The 24,281-nt window shown below is 40.3% G+C and overlaps 1 protein-coding gene across 2 annotated transcripts; it reads left to right on the top strand.

Annotated features, from left to right (window-relative positions):
• Positions 1-228: 228 nt before the first annotated feature.
• On the top strand, positions 229-23,551 carry ptp4a3a (protein tyrosine phosphatase 4A3a). 2 transcript variants are annotated; one of them, XM_043217785.1, is made up of 6 exons: positions 229-341; positions 13,706-14,168; positions 14,581-14,673; positions 19,790-19,920; positions 22,191-22,265; positions 22,571-23,551. In XM_043217785.1, exons 2-6 carry the CDS (start codon positions 14,064-14,066, stop codon positions 22,686-22,688), a joined length of 522 nt encoding a protein of 173 aa, XP_043073720.1. In that variant the 5' UTR covers positions 229-341; positions 13,706-14,063; the 3' UTR covers positions 22,689-23,551. The 2 variants fall into 2 exon arrangements, with proteins under 2 accessions (XP_043073720.1, XP_043073719.1); XM_043217784.1 differs by lacking the exon at positions 229-341 and adding an exon at positions 13,060-13,266.
• The last annotated feature ends 730 nt before the right edge of the window (positions 23,552-24,281 follow it).

Below are 24,281 nucleotides of genomic sequence, written 5' to 3'. Positions count from 1 at the left end.
AAATGCTAACTTTATAGACATGTTCGTATATTTGTCCAAAGTTAATAGCCTATATAACATTCCAGTGCCGGTTTATTTTGTAAAATGTAACATTTTGGCCAATTTCACGCAACAGATATTACAGTTAAGTAGATATCAAGTTTTAGGCACATTGGTTCGACGAATCAAGCGCTATCAAGGCTTTGTGGAGCAAATTTGATTCGGTTTGCGAATCGGTTCGTTCGATTCGTGGGAAAGAACATGTGGGACGGAGCGGTTCGCTCGCGAGTCAGACATCACTACGATCGCATGGCTCGGCTCGGCTCTCTCAGACACTCTAGATTATTTGCGGGAACCTTTCGGTAAGTGAAGCGAAGGCGCAATCTTTCGCAATCTCTTTTAATAACGCATAGCCAAACCCGATGGAAACAGACTTGGTGAAGGAGCAGAGAGCCGCGTACGATGAGCGTTTAAGCGGATTGTGTGGCTGAGGGTGTTGCCCAAACCGGCTTTCGGTCGGAAACCATGGGCTGGCATTGTTATCAGTCTAGTTTTCGTTTATTTTACTCGAGAGTAGTGTAGATGCGAAGTATAATTTGCGTAAATGGCTGTCTGTGGTTTGAATGTGTTTAACGTGGTATTTTGTGGTATATAGCTTTAGAGACAAATGTCCGGAGGGACCAGGATAAACTAAACGTTACGGGATTTTGCTAAAATAAGAAAGACTTTACACGATTTTCCTATTAAAATAGGGCCATGTGTTGTATTGTCAGTTTATAGGCCAGTTTCCACGGTTTAGGGCGACATCTTGTAATTTTCTGTCCACGTCTCTGTACCGTTAAAGCTCCAGATGGGAAGCTACTGTTTGAGGGACTTCTGAGAAAAATGTTATAAAACTGAAAACAATGGGTCACACAAGATTTTCTTTTCCGTCGCAATAAACCATATGCGTTTTAGCATGGCCGTAAGTGGAATAATCCCGAAGAATAGCGTCTTTTCATCCATATCCCCACATTTGTAGCAGCATCTGGTTGTAATGTATTTCAGCCAAGTCACCCACATTATAGATTCACATTTTAAGGGTTTGTGCCAGTTACATAAGTCTTTTTCACTTTAGATTGACGCTAAACGAGCTGATTCCTCATTTTACAGAGTGGTGACATTTTTACGTTTTATTTTTGGTGCGCATTGATTGATGGGGAAAGTGAGACACCTGTCCAACAGGTCAATCACAAATTAACACCGAATGAACAAAACTCTTTGCGCGTTTAGAAAAGGCATACAATGTCATTTCAGTTTGTTTTGGGGCGTTTCTTTACTATATTCAACTTTTTTTTAATTAATTTTTTTGGTGGTTATCACGTTTTCCCCTGTTTATGTGCAATCATAAAGCATTTTAGGCTGTCGAAATGCCACACGGCTACACTTTCTAGCGTCAGCTTTGCTGAAAAGACCACCGTAGAGATCAGTTTCATGCGCGTTTTACTTTGAAAGACTGGTGGCCAAGCCGTTTCCACAGAAGAAAGCATTTTAGCCGAGCAGATCAGCTGTTTTCATCCCATTTATGCTCCGAGGCCCGTGAGCGATTCGTGTGGTATTTTTGTCTGCTTTGCACTTTGTGTTTTTCGTCCTCTGCAGTGGATCTCTTACGCGATGGGAGAAAGACCAGCGAATTCTCAGGACCAAGAATCCTGCAGAGCTTTCCCCAAGAGGGTCCCGAGCCTCAAATAAATACTTCCACATGACCTTCAGTCCGTGTGCCAGAAAGAGCTGTTTCTGCACTCCCAGTGACGTACAGGATTCCTTGAGATGTCAGCCGACCGCTCTGTTTGCGGTGCGGTCTCAGCTATATGGGGCTCCCCTTTTGTTCGATTCCTTGGGAATTTCACTCGCCCTGGGCTGTGGTCTATAAAACCTGGCCGCGAGGTTGTGGCGTGCCGGGGAAATTTAGATCACATACGCCAAGCTGACTGTGATCGGGCACTAACTTCTAACTACAGGAAAGGAGAGTCACGTGGAGCTCCCTCCTAAAGCGCCAAAGGTGGTTCTAGGAGATGGCAGGGGTCACGGAGCTCTTTAAGTCTAATCGTATCCGAAAAATCTTTGTGTATTCTCTCTAGGTTTGGGACTTTGATAGTAACCAGCCCCTGTAGAATGAAAATGAATAAACACGCTGCTATCTCCGGGTTTGAAGTATGTGCCAAAGTTGATGAGCATCAGCCCGCACTTGACCCAAACCGGATTCGGGTCGTGCAATTATCAGTTTGATAAACAGTTGCTAGCCACACACAGCGCACCAGGGTGTATGCCAGTTTACATTTAGCTGCAGGTGATTTAGACTCGTTTGCGTTCCAGATGTTTACGTGCTTGTTAGTTGCAACTTTTGTGGTGCAGAACATTTGTCGTAACAATTAAAGCAGCCTTAAAGTCCCGTTAGCTTGAATCAGGCCGGGCTCTAAATGTTGTTAATATCAACTCCCATTGGCATTGCATGCATGCGGCATGACAACAGATTTTAAAACGACTATGATTGGCAGTTTCTCACAGTTTTTCTCAGGTTTAGTTGCTGACTCAAAGCTGAAGCGGTTTCAGTGGTCCAGGTGGTTTGTCTGGTGTTCATCTGTGTGTGAGAAGAGCTCACTGAAGCAAGTATTCTTGCAGGTGCGCGTGAGCTAGGCGTGTGCCGGTGTATTGAGTTTTACACAAACAAACAGCATCATGCAAATCAATCAAACACACTTTCCAGCCGACTGGAACTTTATTCTCTTTTTTTTTTTTTTTGGTGGACTTCCATTGTGCTCTTTAGTACTGGTCACCTGGCCATCAAAAGAGAACTAGCTAGGGATGTTTGTACCAAATTGCCAAACAATTTGCAATAATATGTAATGTACAGTATGCTAAATTGTAGTTTCAGAATAACAAATAATTAATGAATGAGTCCAGGTTTGGACCACAAAATAAGTGTCTTATTTATTACAGAATCTTTGCTTAATGTCCTAATGGTTTTTGGCATAAAAGAAAACCTAATAACTTTGGCCCATACAATGTAATATCCAAAACCCAGTAAAAAAACCCCAGCAACTTAAGATCGGTTTCGCAGTCCAGGGTCACAGATCCTATAGCAGCTCAGTCCTCATTTCTAACCAATCATGTCTCAAAATGGCAAGCCTTCCACTTTGAAGATGCGCGTGCACAGATGTGTATTTACAACGTGCATAAACCTAATTCAGCTTCTTCTAAGATAACCGTAAGAACATCCCACGGCTTTTGCATAACAAACTGTAAACCATAAACTCTCGAACATGCAGCTGCCAGCAAATTTCAGCTGTTGCCAAGTAAACATAACTTTGGTTTCGTTTTTCGCAGCAGGGGAGTTATTAAGCCAATGCGCTCCAGAGCTCCTACTGGTGTGCTCTCACTTGCGCTAGAAGTGTTTAGCGTTGCTCTGACAACTCGATGCCTACCTTAGTTGTGTTCGGTCTGCAAAGAGAACTAGAACTCTGTGTTGACTTCTACATTTCTACACGATCCCCCCCCTGCCCAGATCTACCAACACGGCAATGAACAGTTTAGTAAATGCCACAAAACTCTATTGGCTAATATTGAGTTTATTTTACATTGCCAGCTTGGTCTGCATGATGTGTCAAAATTGTAATGCGTAGATAGTACAAAATGTTATTCTTATTTAAATACTTTTCCGTAGACGGTAGGTTCCCTTCAAAAAGACGTTCATATAAAACTAATTTTGTAACATGCAACCTTCATGTTTATTCAATGAGTTTAAATCCTTTTAGAAAATCTATTTGTGGTGGTCCGTGTGTTGATACTGTGGCAGGCCGCCACAAATAAATCAATGTATAGGAAACACTCTTAATCTGTATTATTACCAAATGTTGGATTCAGTCTTTTTATAAACTTGCTTTCTTTCACTTAGCGCAGGTTTTGTATTTCTTTTTGTGCACCCCCAATGTTTTAGTGAACATTGCAAAATAACTGCAGATAAGTACACGAGCTTGCATGGATAACTCCATTACGGATTTACACACACACACAGCCAATTAAAAACTCCATTCAGTCAAACTAGAATAATTAGGGATGTCACGATACCAGAAATCTAGTAACAAGAAATGCGTAGCGAATAAAAGGTTACCCGAGATTTGGTGATGGTTACAGCATCACGTGAGATTTCTCATTTTTGAAAACCAATTTAGGTAAAGGAGTTTTTGCACATCACAAGGTTGCTGCAGATTATTATTTTTTAATAGAAGTTGCAAACAGGTTGCCTGTTCACTGTTGGCTTTCCTCAAGAGCACCTCAGGAAACACTGGTGGTTTCCATCTTGCGCGTCTGCTCTTAATTAAGCTCAGCGCATTAGTTGTGGACTGAGGTGCAGCGAGTGAAGCATTTAGCCAACACACTCCACGTATCCGATAACAAAGCTTAATTTGAATTTGCGGAGCTTCACACCGACTCCGCACCTCTGTGAATCTATTGTTCCATGCGTTTGATTCAGTAACCAAGATGACAGCCTCTAACTCTCGCATCAAATGTGTCAGAGATCTCGAGACGCCCGTCTGGTTCAGGCTTGTTAGGGCGATGAGATGGAGCGTTAATTAATAGTTTATCATGTAAAGATGAATCATTGCGTATGAATCCGGCGTATTTACCATTAGTGGCCAGGATATCAATGCTCTGGGACTCTCTCGCGCACCTATAATCGTTAATATTTGATTTTCGGTGTTAATGGAAGAAAGAGATATGCCCAGTCTGAATCGAGGGCAGATGTATCGTCAGCAAGCTTGTATCTCAACAAATAAAAATCAAAAATGAAACCCTGTTGTAGTTTGTGGAACAAACCACAGTTGTTGTTTTCATACCCGTGGCCTGAAATGGAAAAAAGTCAGCTAGTCGGGCTACAAGAGTTAAGTAAAACCTAGTAACCAAAAAATGAAAAACGCATTAAGGTTAGAATGCAATTTGCCAAATAAAACCACTTTTAATTGGTGATATATAATTACACATTATTTGAAAAGCCTTTGATCTCTACAGGAAGTTACACAACGGTGAACGTAACCAGCGGTTCTGGTTGTCTAACATCCATTACCTTGAAACACCGGCGAAAGCAATCACTCTGTACGGACAGATCTACCTCCCAATGCTGTATCGCTCTTTTACAGTGGCTTATTGTTCTCATCCCATGAAGTGGTTATAATAGAAATGCTTTTAATTAATCCAGTGGAGGGCCATGGGTGGCTGCCCGAGCCTGCTGTGACGCAAGCCTGGGATTTAATCATGAGGAGACGGGGTGGGAAAAGAGGGAAAACTCATTCGCCCCGCGTCAGGCTGTTTGAACGGGCAACACTTCTGGTGTTCAGTCAGGAAATTGTTCACAAATCGTTCTAGAGGTTTAAAATAAGAATAAAAGAAATACATAGAATGTAAAATATGAGCTCGTGTTTATAGTTTGTGTAGTTGATAGTTACATTTTGTACGCTACTTTCTTCTGTCACAGTTTAATAAACCTGTTTTAGTAGTTTTTTTGGTAACGTTTTGCTATAAGGACAAATTCTCATTAAATAGACGGTTACTAGCATGCCTAATCGAATATTGACTGTTTATTAGCACTTATAAAAGTCATATTCTGCCTGACCATACACTAACATACATGTACCTAATCTTAGCCAATACCTAACGCAAAAGTCATGGTTAATTGGTTGTTAATAGCAAGAATTGGACCCTAACTTTTTTTTTTTACTGTTTTTGAAAAAAGACTTCTTGTCACCAAGGCTTCTTTTATTTGATCGAATATGCAGTAAAAACGGTAATATTGTGAGATATTATTGCTATTTATATAATAACCGTTATCTATTTGAATATATTTTAAAATGTAATTTATTCCTGTGATCAAAGCAGAATTTCCAGTCTTCAGTGTCACTGAAATCATTCGAAGCTGATTTGAAAACTTTCAAGGTCCAGAAAGATAAGCAAGGACAAAATGAAAAAAATAATTGTGTGACATATTTCTAAGTGAACCGGAATATTTGTAGGGCAGTGCCAAAATTGTTTTGTAATTGTTTCAAAATTGTCTTATTTTTTTCATCTTTGCGTTTCCTTTCCTTTCCTTTCCTTTCCTTTTATTTTTTTGACTGTCCAGCTGCATTTCCCAGACAGGAAACCCTCTGACATCAGCGAGAGTTTTGCGTGTTGTTTGAAAACTCACAGCTGCAGACGGGGAATGTCCCGTTAAAAAAAACATCCAAAATATCCACTTTGACTTGATAACCCGTTCTTGCCTTTATTTGCTCTTGCTTAAACTGCTACTGCTTTAATCAGACCGTGATAATGCAGGTGTACGAGCATTTTTTTGACACAGAGTCATGTTGTCCTCTCACACTGAAGTGTGTGTTTCATTGATACTTGCGAGACAGGATGAGGGATTTCCTGTGTTGTGATCCCCTTCCCGGCCAAATTTGGGCAGTCCTGACCTTTTAGAGTTGTGTGAGAATTCAGATTCCTGCATTCAGACGGACCTCCAGACCAGACCGCTGGTGGTCTCCTAGGGGTTTACGGGAAGGCCAGATTCTCCAGCTTCTTGTGAAAGACGATCCCAGAGGATTGTGGACTTTTAAATGTGCAGTTATGCTGATTTTTAAAGCACTGGGAAATTTTAGGGTCCTATGAAACTATTATTTGTTTATTTTTGACATTCCATTTTCACTTTGTTTTAGTGTATGATACAAATTTATATAAAAAAATAAAGCTGATTTAAAGCACATGGAAATTTTAGGGTTTTATTTATTTTGATAACATGATAAATTTAACATGATAAAAATATATGATAACACTTAAGAATAGGTAACACTTTACTACGACTTCTTAATTAGCTGTTTATTAATAGTGAGGAAGCTGTTAAGTTTAGGTATTGGGTAGGATTAGGGATGTAGAAAAAGGCATTAATATGTGCTTAATTAGTACTAATAAATGACTAATATTTTAGTAATATGCATGTTAATAAGCAACTAATCGGTGTAACTGTAAAATCATGTTACCGTTTTTATATTTTAAAAAAAGTAAGAATCTTGATTCCGAGTCCACATCATAGAAATCATAGAGCTCTAGAGATTTCCTTGTCGTTTTTTTTCCCAGTGAAGTTACTAAAATGTTTGTTGATGAAGAGTTGCATTAATTGTAATTGAGACTCATTGTGACAACAATTAAAAAATGATGTTGAATATCGATCTGCTTGCGCTGAACCACTTTCTAGCTGTTTGATTACCTCACTTAACATTGTTTTCATTGAATACAATTACAGCCATTTTAGTAAAAATGAAAAGGACTAGAATATTTTTTAAAGTGGCCCGGCTTGCTTACAGCAGATGTCTGCGGCATGTTATCTTAACTTGTCGGTTGGTTAAATAACGTATCTTTTAATAAGGAAAGCTCTCGCCTCATCTCTGATACATGTTGTTCTGCTCAAAGGCACCTGGAGGTTGTTGGCCTCTTCCTGTGTTCCTGTAAGTGGGCCTACTCGACGTCTTCAGCTGTGTTTAAAGACTGTTAGCAGCGAGACCATGAGGTACATCTGAATGAGTCTATTTCCTTACAGCAGGAAAATGGCAGAAGTGATATCTGAGAGAGAGAAAAAAAACTGTTCTGGGTAAATAGCACTCCAGAACTTCTGAAGTACTTTTTACTGCTTTTTTTTTTTTTTTTTTTGGTGATTGCTATGGCAAAGTTGCTTTTTTTTTGTAAACCGACATATCAGTTGTCGAATGCAAATTAAGCTCCACCCTAATCAATAGCCTAATTTCTGTTACCATCAAATGGCTCCAAATTTAAAATAGCTAATTGCTAATGCACCCAATGGGAACGCATCGGTTTTGTAAAAGCTCCCATGTATTTCAAAACAAGTTCACCAAGGGTGGTTTTTCAGGCAATTCAAAAAGGTTAATCGCTGCAAAACTTACAATGAATATTTACCTTTAATTACATTTACAAGTTGCCTGGTAAAATTCACGTGATCTTCAACACCGGTTTATGGCATTAAACGGCAAATATCATCAATTCGCACATTTTAATCAATATATAAATGATCTGTAATGGAAATGTGGCTTATGATATGCTGTCAATTGCCACATAAAAAGAGACTTGTGACTGAGTTTAAATGTATAAACCACTTCCTTATTTTTAACTATATAAGCCTAGTTAGAGTGTGCAAAAAGAGTATTATGTGAAGTGACGCAACTGAACTGTAAGTCACATTGACAACATTTTCTATAACATGCAAAACAAAAAAACAGGACATATTTAAACTATATAGAGCGTACAGTTACAAACCAGTGGCAATTTTGTTTATGAATAGTTTTTGTCATCATTTTCATCAACGATCGGACGCCTTTCACTTTCCCAAGGAGGGCTCAATAGTTCATAATGAAAATAAACGGCGCATCATGATTTGTCTGCTAAATGAAAATCCGTTGTGCAGGTTGGTTTTATAGGTGAAAAACCTGTCCAATCAGACTCAAGAGTGTGGTATTATTTATTTATTTTTAAGCTGACAAATGGCAAACCAGTATTCCTCAGACTAAAGCAGTTAAAGGTGGTGTGTGATATACATCGCTGTATAATGGATGTAAGTGAAGGGGCCTCCTGCTTTCATGGCACCACAGTCATGACGACTTGCACGTAGCAGGACAAATTCCTGCCATGGTGATCCATGCGTCTGAGATTATTGGAGACCAACTGCACTATCCCTGTGGGAAGCACGTAGCTGTGTACGTAGACATAGAGGTGCAGATTTGCCCCCGAGGGCCCATCAGCTGCTGCCGCACAAGTACACAATATTCCCTCCAAATCGCATTTGTTTATCACCATGGATGGAGCTTATGAAGTTATGCCACCATGGAGCTCTGTGGATCTGAGATGACATTATGTCTTCATTAAAGTCCACAGTGCCGTACATTAGTGGTCAGCTGAGTCACAGTTTATAAAAAAACAAATAATGGCAGATGCCGAAAACACAAGCATCACGCATGTTTAGTAGATAACACTGTGCCACTCTTTCAACATGCATACTTTGTGTTTCAGTGGCTGCCATATGGCCATATCACGATTCGATCGAGCGTGCAGCCATGATTTTGGTTTATCTGCCCAAACGTAGCTAAATTTCAAGACCTTCTGTCATAAACTGCAAAGACGTGATTCCATTTGTGTTTGCACATTGTGGAAGCCAAGGGTCCTAAGATGGGTCACCACCCTGTTTCCGAAAACCGCTGAAGTCTTAAATTGTTTTAATGCAGATTTCAATAACACGGCAAAATCGGAACAGTTACGGACCCTTCAGTAAGTTAGCCTGTGCGTTTCTGTTCTGATCTCATGTTTCCCGGTTAACTTCATCTTGTGCTTTCCACCACAACAACTTTATGATGGCGTTTTTTCCAGATCAACAGCCCAATGAATCCATAATTAATTACAGATTTTCCATCGCTCAGGATAGTGCTTGGTCTCTCAAACAAAGTTCACGAAGCTAAACCGAGTTGGAAACAAACCCCCCAACCCCTGCTGTTATCTCATATCCAGTGGCCCAGTCCGGTCAGGGCTAAATGCATCAGAAAACAGCTGCCGGGCCTATTAATAACATGCAGGTGACACGCAGCACAAGGGCCAGTCCCATCATCACTCGGAGCTGTTCGGGAGATACTATTAGTACAGAATCAGACCTCAGGCTCGTCTCTTTGACACATTTCTAGGGTCACTTAAGTGGTGCTTTTACAGGGACACTGTTCTTCTGTTTGTTCCAGAAAGGCACTGTTGAGGAGTGGTTTTTATTTCCAGAGTTTTCCAGGAAAACCATATGAATTTAAGTTGTTATGGACTGAAAGTCTCGCACCCCACCACAGCTCTCATTCTCTTTCATATCTTTAAACATCTTGATCGGCAATGACACACTCAAGAGCGAATGATTACAGTATATTCAGTTTTAGGTGAACTGTTTTTGGCTAACAACCAAACTTTTAAAGGAGGTTGTTCTCATTATTAATGTCTCACTAATGTGCTCTCTAAATTGCATTGTCATGTTGGAAAGATGGTGTTCACGCGTGTTGAAATACAATCTCAGAGTGGGAATATCTGAACTTTAAGACCATAGTTTGAATTAGTCGTGTGCCTCTGAGGAAAAAAAAATATTGGTGACAATATAATTAAATTTATTCAAATTAATGAAATTATATTCTAATATTCCTCTCATTCTACTATGGAGAAATTGTACAATTCCGATAGAATATATGGGCAGTTGATATATCAAAATATATAAAAAAAAAAACCTCAAAGTACTTCACGTTATTTATAACTTTGTAAATGTTTAGTTGAAAAATTGTTTAATTCTTTTTGAAGAATTCATCTCCATCTTCCTCTAAACAAAAAAAGTATCCAACATTATTATTATAATTTCCAAAGTAATACAGACTTGCTCAGGAACTCCCCACCATAGCTAAAAAAAAAAGTTTGATTTAGTATAATTAATCACATCCTAATAAGTTTTTGTGTGTGTATGTATGTATACACTCACATGCATGTATATATTTCTGAATAATGTTTATAGGCCAAATATATGTATTTATAATATAAATTACATTATATACATAGACGGAAATATTTTCAAAATATATACGGAAATATTTTCAAAATATGTGTGTGTGTGTGTATATATATATATATATATACATACATACATACATTTACTCGAATACGCACCTATTAAGCAAACTTTTTTTTTTTTATTAAATGGTTTAATTGTTTGACAGCACATATTATTAAATATAAAAATAATTTTCATGCTCACTCAAGTAGACTCATGTTTCTCAAGTAGTCAACTACAGATATATCCCTCAGGAAGTTCACATGTCTACAACCTGACATTCTGAAGAAGCCATATTTTGGCACAATCCTGACACATGGCGACTTAATATAGCAACTCAACCCGCTCCAAGATGCTTCTGAGGTGCCAGTCTATGTGACATGGCGCCTGTTTACGTGTAGAAATGAATATCTAAGTAGTTGTTGTGTGGTGTTTATTTCTTACGGGGCAGCAACGTGACTGAGGACCATGTGTAGAGTGGCCAAGCGTGTCTCCAGTCTATTTCTAACCCACATCGCCTCTTCATCTTTGACAAATTCCTCTTTTGCTTTCAAACATAAGCTCAATTTATTTCCCCTTACTTTCCCGTCCCTCTTCTGCTGTGAATTATTTGTTAGGGCTGCCACACGAAGGTCCCAGATGCCCACAGCAGTTCTTACAATTGTCAGCACAAATATTTAACCAGTATTTGCAGTCTTATGGGACAAGGGCTGGTAATTGGCCAGCGCGACACTGTCATGGTTATCCTCAGAGCCGAAGTTCATGCTAATGCTGTGGGTTTAGCAGTGAATCTCTGCTGCCGTTACCTCAACAGCAATTGTTTACAGATCTTCACGAGTGTCTCTGTGTGTATCGCTGAATGTGTGTGACCCTTGTGTGATGTTGACATCACCCAATTAACCTTACTCGGCATGAAGTAAACGAGTACAGCACCTCAGGGTCCGACCCCCGGTGGAGCTGTCAGAAGTCTTCTTCTCAGTGTTTGTTTTACATGCTGCTCTTTGTTCAACAACTCATTGCTCAACACTGACATACCTCAAGGGTACATATTACTACTCTAAGGGACTAACCTGGTCTCATAAAAATATGTACCTCTGCGCACTTCTTGTGTAACATCGTTTTTACGTGCCTTACTGCATGTTTTGCCGCAGTTTCAAAGAGAAATGTCCACTGAGTGGCGTTAAAACACGGGTTCAATATGTAAACCCTGGCACATGTTTATTACGTTGATACAGCTATCTATTGTGCCGGTTTAGAACCTACCAGATAGTGTTAACAAATGCAAAAATTATTATTATTAATCAAAACTCTGTACATTTGTGCAAAAAGGAATAAAAGGTGTCTGAGTTTTACTGCCTCTAGTGTTCTTCGCTAAAAAGATACGCTTACCAGGTAGCAGAAAACATACATTGTGTATCAAACCTCACAGCCTTGATTTTGTTCCACGGTGAAATTGTTCAAAGTAGGCTTATTAAAATAGGTCATTGGCATCGGTTCTTATCGTTTTATTCGTTCTATTGTTCCACAAAGTAAATGAAACAATTTGTTTATGCGCAATATTGGAAGTGTGGATTATGTTTAGGAAAAGTCTGGTTAGTTTCGAAGAGAAGAAACGGAAATTAGGTTAAGCTTCAGTATTAAAGTTTTAATTAATTACCAAACATAAATGGGGGATTAGGATTGCAGTTAAAGACCTAATACAACTTCCCAAATGAAGTCTTTATGCTCCTGGTTTTGAAGCGTCTACTAATTTCTGCAGGAACACAGAACTCAGATGAGTATCTTTCACAATAAGTCATTATTTACATGTACAGTTCTGATTCGAACAAATAATGAGTATTTGTTAAAAAATGCTTAACGCTGCAAAAATCAAGACAAAAACACTGAATGGAAAGTGTGTTGGGGACGTTGCATTAAAGTTATCACAATACTGAATTACATTACTAAAAAAGGTTGAAAACATAAACGTATTTGGCTTTTTAACTAAATAGAAAACCATATATCGCCTATATTGACATTTGGCCTAAAATGAGATATGATTTTGCACAGCTCTACCATTTTTTGGAGCCTTTATGCTTTTAAAGGACAAAAAAAAAGTATTAGCAGCATTCCTCCTTTCACCATGCTTCTTGGCCATATTGGGGTTGTTTACATCAAAGTCTTTTAAGAAGCATACACACAGTGTTATAAATGTTAACCAGTTGATGGAAAAGAAACAATACCACGCATATTCATTACCTCAACAAACCGTATTACACCGAACCGACGCATGTGTCAAGTGTCACGGTGTACTTGAACTTAAAATTAATGTGTGGTATAAATTACACATTGAGTAGTAGGCAGTTTATATTTTATTCCAAACTATAATCAGTAAGCCACTCAGCGATTCTAAGCAGTGCTTTTATAGAAGCATTGTTTACAGTTCGGGGCATCGTGACGCTAGCAGTGTGGAAGAGAAACTCTCCTTCTGTCAACACTCAGTGAGTCTCTGCACCTTTAAGTGCTGAAGACACTAGTGTGGGTCCCTACAGCCTCAGTAAAACTCTAGAGCGCACGAGAGCAGCATTCATACATCTGAATCTCTCAGCGTCCGCCTGTGCCAGAACCAGAATGGATTGTTACCCATAACGCTCAAAATATTAAGTTAGCGGGTAAGTAACAGACTTTTTGATCAGAAATGCGTGTTATTTTGTCATTTGTTGAACTTTTACTGCTTGAAATTATCCGAACGATCCCTTATATGACCAAGTTTTGTGCTAAAAGTGATGTTTATACTCGTCAAACTAAACGAAACGGTTGAGCCTGGGAAGCATACTCGTGCAGTTTTCCGCTTTCGGTGAAGCCTCATGTCCCTATCAGCCTCTTTAGTTGCGCAATGTTTTGAGTGCGTGTGTGTGTGTGTGGGATTGCGTGGGTGGGTTCGGGGACGCTGTATGTAATCTGTGGTCACACACTCACAGCTAACGTGAGCCGCGCTGTCATACGTGCGTCATGTTTGTCTTCAGCGGACTGCCCTGCTTCTGCGTGTCAGTCCATTTTAGAGAAGGAAACTCATTTATCTCACTTTCTGTCCGATTCTCTTCCCAACAGCCCTGTCCTTCGGTAGTGGCTTCGTCCATGGCGTTCTTGCAGAGGACTGGAGACTACTGCCACGCTCAACATCTACGTGTCTAGACTTGGGGAAAAAACCAACCTCTGAATCCTCTGTATGCACGGAGACGCTCTTTCCTCTGCCGACTGTGGTCCTGCCACCCGAAACTCCTCTCAAATCTGATGGGGTGATCCTGCCTCTCTGGCTACAGTAAGCCATTAGAGAGGGGATATAAGATACTGGGAACTGATTAGAACATCGAGGAGTCTGATTCACGAAGAAAGATCAAAGACTGAACAAAATCGCGAAGAGCATCCGCAAAGTAAATAAGCTTGTTAGCCGTTTGGAGGAAGCGCGATGGCTCGGATGAACCGGCCGGCTCCCGTGGAGGTGTGCTACAAGAACATGAGGTTCTTAATCACACACAACCCAACGAACTCCACTCTGAGCAGCTTCATAGAGGTGAGAATTTGTGTACCGTCTACCCCCGACACTTTACAGCGTCTCGCTCGAGCGCACATTCTCTCAGCAGCACGTCCCGTCCTAGCTCACATGGTCTATCTTAAGACGACTGCGCCGTCACATGGCCCACTCGTTCTTATCTTGCTGGGAAAGTGTGCGTGAACCATAGAGGCTCTAATGATAACGGCACATCCACAAAGCCTCCGTTTCCATGGAAACCCATCCCAGTTCTCCGTCACATGGCAGGGATGAGGGACGGAGCGTGTTCATGGGCAGCTTACCTTCGTTTTCCCCCATTAAAATGATTGTTTGTATTTTAGTGAGGGGAAAATTGTCAGAACAAATGGTGATTGCCTTGTTTTGTTTTTTTTTCCCTGAATTAATTTTTCTCTTTGTTCCCATCACGCTTTAGGATCTTAAGAAGTATGGTGCCACGACGGTGGTTAGAGTTTGTGAAATAACCTACGACAAAACTCCATTGGAGAAGGATGGGATCACAGTCGTGGTGAGTGCATGTTTTCTAGATGAACAGTCAGGATAAAAACTCCAAAAAGAGGATGTGACATGAAGTGACCGACAGGTTTATTTTTTACAATTATTACAACTATTACAATATTGACTATCTAACTGTAACTTCATCTCACTTAATACACTAAAAAAAGTATTCTTAACAAAAGCTGCTTTTTTAAAAAAAAAAAAATTATTGTCCAGTTACCTGAAAGTTCTTAAAATGAGATTACGCTGAATAAAATAAATAAATTAAAATAAATTAAAGGTACAGTTCATCCCAAAATTTTAATTTGGTCATAAGTTAAATGCTAAATGTTGGTGTTGATGCTTTTTTTTCGTAGAGTGAATTTTATTTATTTTTAACATTTTTAAAAATGCTGGGTAGCCGGAGTTTTTATACGCTTTTGGCCAATCAGCGTACACTTACGTCACTGTTAGCTCTTATAGATGCTACTCTGATGTAGGAGCTAATGTAGTTCCCCCAAATAGTGTTCTTAGAACTTAAAACATTCTTGGTTTGTGTGGTTCGAACTGCGGAAGCGGAACTGCGTTCGTTAGTTCTAGGAACTGTGAAAAGGTTCCTCTGGTGTAAAAGCTGTTTGGTTATCAGCATTATTTAACATAACTTCAAATCCTGTGCATTGTTGCCTTTTAAGTTAAAACGGTCTAATTTTTTGATATTTTGAAGTAATTTTTGCAGTGTGCATCAATACTTACCAGATAATCTGTACGTAAACATTAAAAATTTATGCATTATGAAAGGATTTTAGCAAACGTGCTGAGTGATCCGAATGACATGACACTAGGACTGCAGTTCAAGAAATAATTTACTTGTGAAAACAAATTTTAGTGGTCCTTATACAAAAATACTTGACCCCAGAATGCCACCATCGCCCAATCAGGCTCAACTATTCCAAGTCGTATAAATAAATCATGTTGATGTGACATTTAAAGGGCCAGATGGTGAAAACGATCGCAAGGTAAGAGCTTCTGGTGCACTTCGGCATTTATTGAAAGTGTTTTGCGTTAGAAGAGAAAAGTGAAACAGCTCCCCGCAGACTCCCTTGACCCCCGTATACACACTCTCTCTCACACACACACACACACACACATAAACACACACTATAGTCATTATAGAGAATGTTCTCTTCCAAGCAGCCACACGTGTTTCTTATTACCAACGTCAACGTTTCACTGTTGCTATGGTAGCTGCAGAGCCTGGTCTCTCCGTGTGGCCTCCGATTGGTCCCCGCCCAACTTCCCCCACCACCCAACCTTTCTTTTATACTTTTCCTCTTGACTTTCTCACAGCGAGCCTGAAAAGAAAAGAGAAACCCAAGGCGAACTGTTGCATAAGTCCCATCTTCACTACCTTGTGTGGATATGAAGGACACGCTGGCTGAGAGACGCACCTCTGCAGTCCCACAGCCATTTGCCAAACCCGATAATTTAGTAAATCTCTTAGAAGACACGTGCAAAAGACTGCAACGTGTACAGCGCATTTGACGTCAGTTGCTTGCATTGGCGTCGGACGGTCCGCAGCTTCACGGTGAGCTCATGCAATGTCAGTCATGTGGCGCACGAGTTGCTGAGAAACTTTGTTGGAGCAAAAAACCCCAGTGGGAACAATCAGCAGTGTTATTCGCCTTGTGTGTTTGTGCGAGCACCTGCAACAAGGGAGTAGGGATGGGCAACATGGGCTTAAAAATATATAAATAATGTCAATGATGATAATTCAGGGAAACTTGCACATTCACTAAGAGACGCAAAATTAAAAAAAACAACTTCTTTTTCATTCAGAGAATCTGACAGCCTAGGATGGCTTGAGGGGTAAAATATAGGGTCATTTTCATTTTCGGGTGACGTATGTATGTATAACAGTGTATATACCCGTAAGGATATAGTAGAATGATAAATGTAAAAAAAAAATTTGAATGCTAATGTTATGAAATTAAAATGTTATGATTTCTGCCTCCATTCTGTAATATGAAACCATCTCTGATCAAAGTTATTTGAAATACTCGACTGATGTTATGAAGTTGTTTTGTAGAAACATGTCAGTGAATTCAATCATTCGAATTCATTTTTGGACAACGGATTTGTAAACAGGCTCATACACTACTGTAATACATTTATTCAAGGCTCAGAGCTATTTTTTATTTTTTTGCACCGTATAGCTCTGGCTCTGACCGAACCAGTTCCAGACTATAGATAGAGCTCCTTGTTTAGCAATTTCTCATCCGTCTTCACCCGGTCGCACACAGAAATATGTCAACAACAAGGCTTTGTCGTAACTATCAGGGAGAATATTTACCGGTGTATCGCGAGCGATAAGATATCGCCCATCCCAACAAGGGAGTTTACTCTGTGCTTCTGGGACAGGCACATGTGCCGTTCCACACCCTCAGACCTTCTGTACCGAGATCTGCAGGTTTGAGCGAGTGACCCTGCTTCCTAATTCTGGATTCCCAAAGTAGGCCATGGCTGTTTACCCAACCTGCATTACATCAGCAGCTCTCCATTCGCTCCCAAAAGCTTTGTGAGGCGTGTTTGCCCAGGAAATCAATAGGGCGGACTGGAGGGAAGCGGAGGAAGCATTTGTGGCGCGTCATTCGTGCTTCAAAGGCTTTTCTTTTAAAGCCAGCCTTCTAGAGGCCTCGCCGGTCCGGCTTGTTTACTTGAAAGGACTCACACCTGCTAGTGTTGATCGTTCCGTCCCTAGGGCTGTAGTGTGACTGCATATCGCTCATCGCTCCCGTGTGATAAGCGATATTTTGAGGCCTCTGAATGGCGACTTACGTGTCTGTACTGTGAGAAAGCTCTTTATAATTAAGGCCTGCCCTGCCAAGGCTCTCTGGATCACGTGAGTGTGTGTTTATGTGGGCATCTGCGCCTGTGAAGACATGCCAGTTTGCGTGCTGGTCTACACGAGAAACGTCCCTCAGCAGCTGAACCACATCAAAGTCCCTCAGCAGCCATGTAGGAGGGCAAACGGGAAAGGACGGGTGGAATTTTCTGGACGTCCCGTGAAGCATGATTGTGAGTCACCCCTCACCTTGAGGTCACGGGAGCACAGGAAAGCCACACACGTATGCTAAATTTGTGCCATGTCCCACATGCCTCCCAGGCCTCACGCTTTGTCTTACTGACACAGAAGCATGAACCAACCACCTGGCAACAGAGACAGGGATTAATTGATATAATAAGATGTACATCACCACCAGGGCTGTGCGATATTGACAAAAATAACTTGATACTTTTTTGGACCTTTTTTTTGACCATGATGATTAAACGTGAGTTTTTATGATGGTGCCTCGGCTGATTTATTCGTGTCATGGAATATTTGCTTTTGAATAACGTGAATTATAGTGGCATTGTTACTGTATTCTCACAGTCTTCATCATGCAGTGAATGGTTTTAAGTATTTTATTTTATTTTTTCCCAAAGTGAGTGACACATTCCATGTCAGTGCACATATCGATTAAACTGCAATCGTGATGTTATCGTAGACAATAGATATAACATATTATTGGTTTATTGCTCAAAAAAACTAACCGTTTCATCCTCAGTTTCATACACCGTTTGGCATTGATCTCAGATTCTATAGTGTCTTGTTTTCCCACTCTTTGTTCTGAAAATGTGTCCCAAAAGCTTTTTTAACCAACCTTTCTTACAAATTACATCATATTATAACAATACGGCGAATTTTCAAAATTGTACTTGCAATGGAAATTTGGAAAAAGCTATTCAAAGTTGTGTGGTTTGACCTGTGGTTCAAAGTACTTAGTTAATATATTCAAATTTAATTCTACATGGTTTAGTTTGTCCATCAGGAAGCCACCGAGTGTGCATGTGTAAGTGTTTCTTAGTTCCTTGGGGGAAGCCCAGACTATGAAGTAATGATTCAACAATCTCCAAGTGCCAAAAATATAATGAATTAACTTCTTATTCCACATTCCTGATTAACAACAGTTCTATATTGATAAGCAAGATGGGAACGACAGATTTGCCAAAAAGTTACTGTGGTTTCAAGAATCAGTTGAAACTATATTTCTCCAACAATGCATCATACTCTGGCACACAAGCAGCCAGTTAAATTATTGTAAGGGGGACACGCTTGGAAGGCTATTTCTGAATGGTCCTCACATGGTCCTGACCCAGGGCTCTATGCTCCCTCAGCACCTTCATCTGGATCACCCACTTTTACAAAGAACCAAGTATAGTAGCATACAGCAAAGGCCTGATACAGTGGCCCCAACCAGTATTTGGACACTTAAGGCACATTTTAAGAAGTCTTTGCATTAAATGCAAACCCTGTGGTAACTGTAAACAAATTTTGCACAGGCTCTTCTCAGAGCTTCTGAGTTTTTTTTGCAATTCGCACAGGTGTCCTAGTTTAAAAATGGGTGTGGTTCATCACGTTTAACACTGAACATGATCCACTAATGTTGGACAATCATAAAGAGTTTTTCATTTTGCATTCCAATAAATCTTAATCAAACTGCAGGTGGGTTATAGTAATAACAAAAAAAACTAAACAATACAGCTAAAAAAACATGATTTTTGGTAAATGATTGCAAATAAACTCTTCATACTTTGTCAAAGTCACCAAACTGAGCAAAAACAACCACTGAATACAACCAATCTGAACAGTTTATGCATGAAAATGAGCAGCAAATCAACTACCAGTGGGACTGCATACAATACAGCTCACTTGATCTGCTTCATGATGCAATATTTTGTCACTCACTTGAAATGTAACCATGAAATTAAACACTACAAAATCAAAATGTCACTTGTGTTGCCAGTGTGAAGAAATCCAAAGTTTCAAAGTCAAAGCTTGTCTTCCAGTGCAAGTAGGAAACAGATGGTTCACCCAAAAATTAACATTTTCATTGTTTATTCACCCTAATGTTGTTCCAAACCTGTATAAAATTCTACAAAAAAAAAGATATGCTCATAACCAGTCCATTGCCAGTAGCCATTGACTTCCATGGTATTTTTTCCTAAGTAGCAAAATCTTGAAATATCTTCTTTTAGTGTTTAGCAAAACAAAAGAAAGTCATGATGATATAAGTTGTGCTGATGTTTGCTTGTTCTTCTCTCCACAGGACTGGCCTTTTGATGACGGCGCTCCTCCTCCATCGAAGGTCGTGGAGGACTGGCTGAGTCTCCTGAAGAGACGATTCGTAGAGGAGCCCGGCTGCTGCGTGGCTGTGCACTGCGTGGCCGGTTTAGGAAGGTCAGTATATGAGCAGAAACGCAATCGCATTGCCCTCAAGATGTAAACACTTCTTTAACTAGCTGGTGTTTGCTCAGCCCTGGGAACTCGGGGGTCAGTGGGTTCATTTCTGGTCTGGTGGCCCATAAGTAAGCCCACCTCTGGTGCCCTGTTCGAGACCTTAATCTGGAAAAGAATGTGCTCTATAGAACATTATGCACCTCTCGCCTCCCAGGAGACGCGTCTTCTCTATTAACCGTGGATGAAGTTGATAGGCCCCTATGGGCTGAGCGAGAGGTACCTCTTCAGAGGCTTTAAACTGGCCAGAGTGCCTCGCCAAAGTCAACAGTCCCCAAAGTGCTCTTGCTCTGCTTCGGGATGAAGGCCGAAGACAAAACAGGAAGATGGTTTTTACGAGCATGTTATTACTGTCCTCCTCAAACGCATGCTCTACCCGTGACCTTTATACCAGACTGACTATCGCACGTGACTGGGATTCTTTAGCTATACATGATGCCGTTTTCACCGTAACAGCTTTTCATTTAGTGGGTAATGACAATGTCAGGCATTCTCAAAAGCAACATTGCACAGCGTAATGTACTACTGCAGTTATAAACGCTGAACAGTATGTCTCATAAGGAGTATGATGTATTTATGCTCTCCGTTGGCGCACGTACGGCGAAACAAAACACCCCAAACGTCAGCTGTAAAACAGTGAGTGACATTAAGAGGAGGAGGAGGGAGCCTGGCCTCGTTGCTCTCATCTTTTGGGCGGTAAAACTCCGTCTCTGACGCACTTCATCTACTTCCAGAGGGAATCGGTCTCGACTTCTGAAAGAGTGCCAGTGTTTTTTTGGCCTGACTCGTTTTTTTTCATCTAATTCAGAAGGCCACACTCTTTAGAGCTGGAGTAGTTGACTGTCTTTACTGTACGGCGTATGTTTGAAAGGGAAGCTCCGAGGGTTAAGTTTTAACATTTGCTTTGCTGTCTAAATCGACCCGAGCGATCCCTCAGTTGTGGCTTGTTAAGGAGAGGTGCTGTTACTTTTGTAGGGGGATCAGATTTAAGATTTTCCACTTGGCTGGCGATAAAGTGGAAGGAAAGATCTTGTGGACGTTAAAGGGGGGGTGTCACATGCAGAGACGAGAATAAAGTAGAGATTCGAGGGTGGGCTCTTAATGTGACTTGGGGCACCCAGAACACCTAGCAACAGCACTAACAATTGTTTTTCACACCACTCACCTTTCGGTAATTTTGTCGTACTTTGCCCGAATCTTGACCTTAAGGATTGCGAAACATTAATTATTGCATGATGAACTAATCGTAATGCCTCTTTCCACTCATTTAAGAGTGAAAATGTGGCATTGCTCCATTAATCTGTTTTTCACTGTACAGCTGCTAAGATCTATCTGAGGTCATGGAACAATTGAGCTTTCCCAATGAGCCAATAAAGTTGTGTGTGTGTGTGTTAGGGTTGCCAGGTTTGATACCACTTTTTTTTTTAAATGCAACTGATATTGATAAAATACTAATATTAAAAGTGTAATACATTCGTTTTAATTTCAATTATTTAATTATTAATTTACACTGCATTTAATATTTTATTATTTAAAATAAATTCAAGCTAGCTTTAAAAAACGTAAGATCGCACCCTTCTTGCAAATCGCTCTCCAAAGCTACACCTCCTCCAAAACGCATGACTGTGCTCCGGCTGACAGAGGCTAACCAGCGACGCGACAAAGAGATTACCTCGTATCTCATTCACCAGTGAGAAAAATTACAGTACAGTACCTAATATTATAATAATAACCATTATATCCGTTCTCGCTCACTCTGCTTTGCTGACGTATCATGTCTGCACCAACGGGGTGTGTGGAGGTACTCAAAAACATACAGGATCATATTAATCTGACAATATAATTTAGCTTAGTGATTGCTATCGGGATGTACAACAGAACAAAAAAACGTAATTATTCGTAAGTATTTGTATTTCCAACACTACGGAATGAAAACGATGAAATTTAGCTTGGCAAGTTTTTTTTTTTAATTATGCAAACTTGCATGTACTAGAAAAGTAGCAAATGCAAACAAAACAAAGATGCAAATTCAGTGTTCAGTCCTTGTTTTTGGAAAACAAGAATACGAAAGTCCAAAAAACAGCTGTTTTGACATTGCCGGTGTACGTGTGTAACAGTGTTTCTGCGAGATCTCTCTTACGCACATACAGCAGTGCGTTTAGGTCAATGTCGCACCTCTCTCAAAATGTGTGTGTGTGTGTGTTTTTTTGCAGAGCTCCAGTACTTGTGGCCGTGGCGCTGATTGAAAGTGGGATGAAGTATGAAGATGCCATCCAGTTCATCAGACAGTGCGTACATCTCTCTCTTGACTTCTTTCGAGAAGCGCAGACCTTGAGCTCTTGACGTCAGCTGTCACATTCACACGAGTGGATCTTAAACGCTAGTTCTTAGTCGCTTGCCAGAGCGCCTTTTCAAAGCAAGGCCGAGCTGAAGGCTTTCGACGCGCAAAAGTTTCACAGTTAACCCTTTAAGCTCCACCCCTTCGGTTAGGGTTGTGTTATCGGTGCTGTTTGGAGACGGCAAGCAGGTTTCAGTCGGTCGGATCGTGACGAATGTAAATCAACACACTAATGCTAATTTTCTGTGTTCACAGGAAGCGCAGGGGTGCAATAAACAGCAAGCAGCTGACGTATCTAGAGAAATACCGGCCCAAACAGAGACTGCGCTACAAGCACCCGCACATTTTCAAGAACAAGTGCTGCATCATGTGACTGCACCCTCACCCTGCTGTTCTGAACCGAGCTGAACCTGACGGACTGGGCCACAACTGATGCACTTTGCTGATTTGCTATTAACATACGAACTGATTCGGTCTGGATGAAAACCCCACCGGTGCCTAAAGTCCTCCTCACTCGGACTGTGGTGCGGATACTGCCATGGCTTTTCTGAGACTTGCGGAACTGCTAGATATGGCGAAGGTGACCTCTGACCTTTGACCCTTGCACCAGGACCGAAAACCCTAATCTTGCCTCAAATGATCGTGATTGTCTGAAAGAGCCAGACGGTGTGATAATGTGAATCATGGACAAAATGTGTGCTCTTTTTCACTCTCTTTTCTTTCTACCGCTTTCCTGCTCTGCTCGGCCGGGAGTGCGATTTTTAGACGACTGCGGTTCCTTTAACAGGTTCGGTTTTCAGCACAAATCTTTTTACTGGTGACCTTTTCCATGATGCTTTTATGTCGTGTGAGCAAAAGACGGTTAAATCGGGCTAACTAAGGGCTCACGTGAAAGATATTTCTATTCGGGTGAGTGCCAGATACTAAACGGTTTCTACGTGAAGTCTGAGGAATTTAACAAAGGAAATGCTTGTTATGCGTGTTTATGTGCTTAAACTCAAACCTTGTGTTTGCTGAAATGATTTTAACGTGTAAGGACCGCGGGGTGACCTGGAGGCTATCTGTCTGCGATATTTGTCCATTCGGGTCATCAGAGATAAGATGGTGAAATAAAAAAAAAAAGGCCCTATGTGAATGAATTATGAGACGCGACTGTGGTTTAAAGTTGTTTTTCTCTGTTTTTTAAGAACACACCTCCAGCTGCATAATACAAATAAAGGCTGTTGCAATCATGAATAAAGACTGTTTTTGTGGTGAGGTGACCTCATAATGTGTAATAAGTTCAGTTCAAATAAAAATATTGCCATACTGCCCTCTGCAGGACAAAGACTTGAAATGTTTTTGACCTGTAATACCTAAATTATGAATGGCCAATAATCAGTTTCCTGTTGGTTAAAGTATAAATCATTACTGTATTATATTGTTGTTGTTGTTGTTTTAATCACTAGATCGTGTCTATTCTGAATTCTGAATTCAGTGTACTTCACTGTGACTGACTTAAAGATTGAGAAGAATAGAGACCAGGAATATACTAGTTACATCGAAGCAGAAAATACGAATATCGAGCCTGGACATTGTAACCAAGCAAAACTTTACATAAACTTGCAAAATGAACAAAGCATTAATATTCATGCATGATTTCGATGACTTCAGACTCTATATTCCTTGCACAAACAAGAGACAATGAGGCCTTAAAACTATTTTTGTAAATTTAAACACCATAATAACAAGAGTACAATAAAATTAGTTTAAACAACCGATTTTTAGAGTATTTTCCCCGATCTAAACTCTTTATTTTTTTATTTAAATGTTTATAATATTCTGACATAAGCATTGAAATGCTACTCCGTGTCTAGATGTCTGAAGCCTACCAGACACCACACACACACACACACACACACACAATTATGTTTCTAAAGATGACTGAACCAAGGTTCAGCAATAATTCAGAATAATGTCAGTAAAT

This window comes from Puntigrus tetrazona, chromosome 19 (genome assembly GCF_018831695.1).
Source record: "Puntigrus tetrazona isolate hp1 chromosome 19, ASM1883169v1, whole genome shotgun sequence".
Classification (NCBI taxonomy): Eukaryota; Metazoa; Chordata; class Actinopteri; order Cypriniformes; family Cyprinidae; genus Puntigrus; species Puntigrus tetrazona.
Note: the sequence above shows the minus strand (reverse complement) of the source record. Positions and strands in the feature narration are given on the sequence as shown.

Bases quoted from the DNA above. Each gene is read 5' to 3' on its own strand.
- ptp4a3a (XM_043217785.1), top strand. From the start codon at position 14,064: ATGGCTCGGATGAACCGGCCGGCTCCCGTGGAGGTGTGCTACAAGAAC. The intron at 14,674-19,789 runs GTGAGTGCATGT...TTCTCTCCACAG, and splicing joins AGGATGGGATCACAGTCGTG to GACTGGCCTTTTGATGACGG. The intron at 22,266-22,570 runs GTGCGTACATCT...CTGTGTTCACAG, and splicing joins GCCATCCAGTTCATCAGACA to GAAGCGCAGGGGTGCAATAA.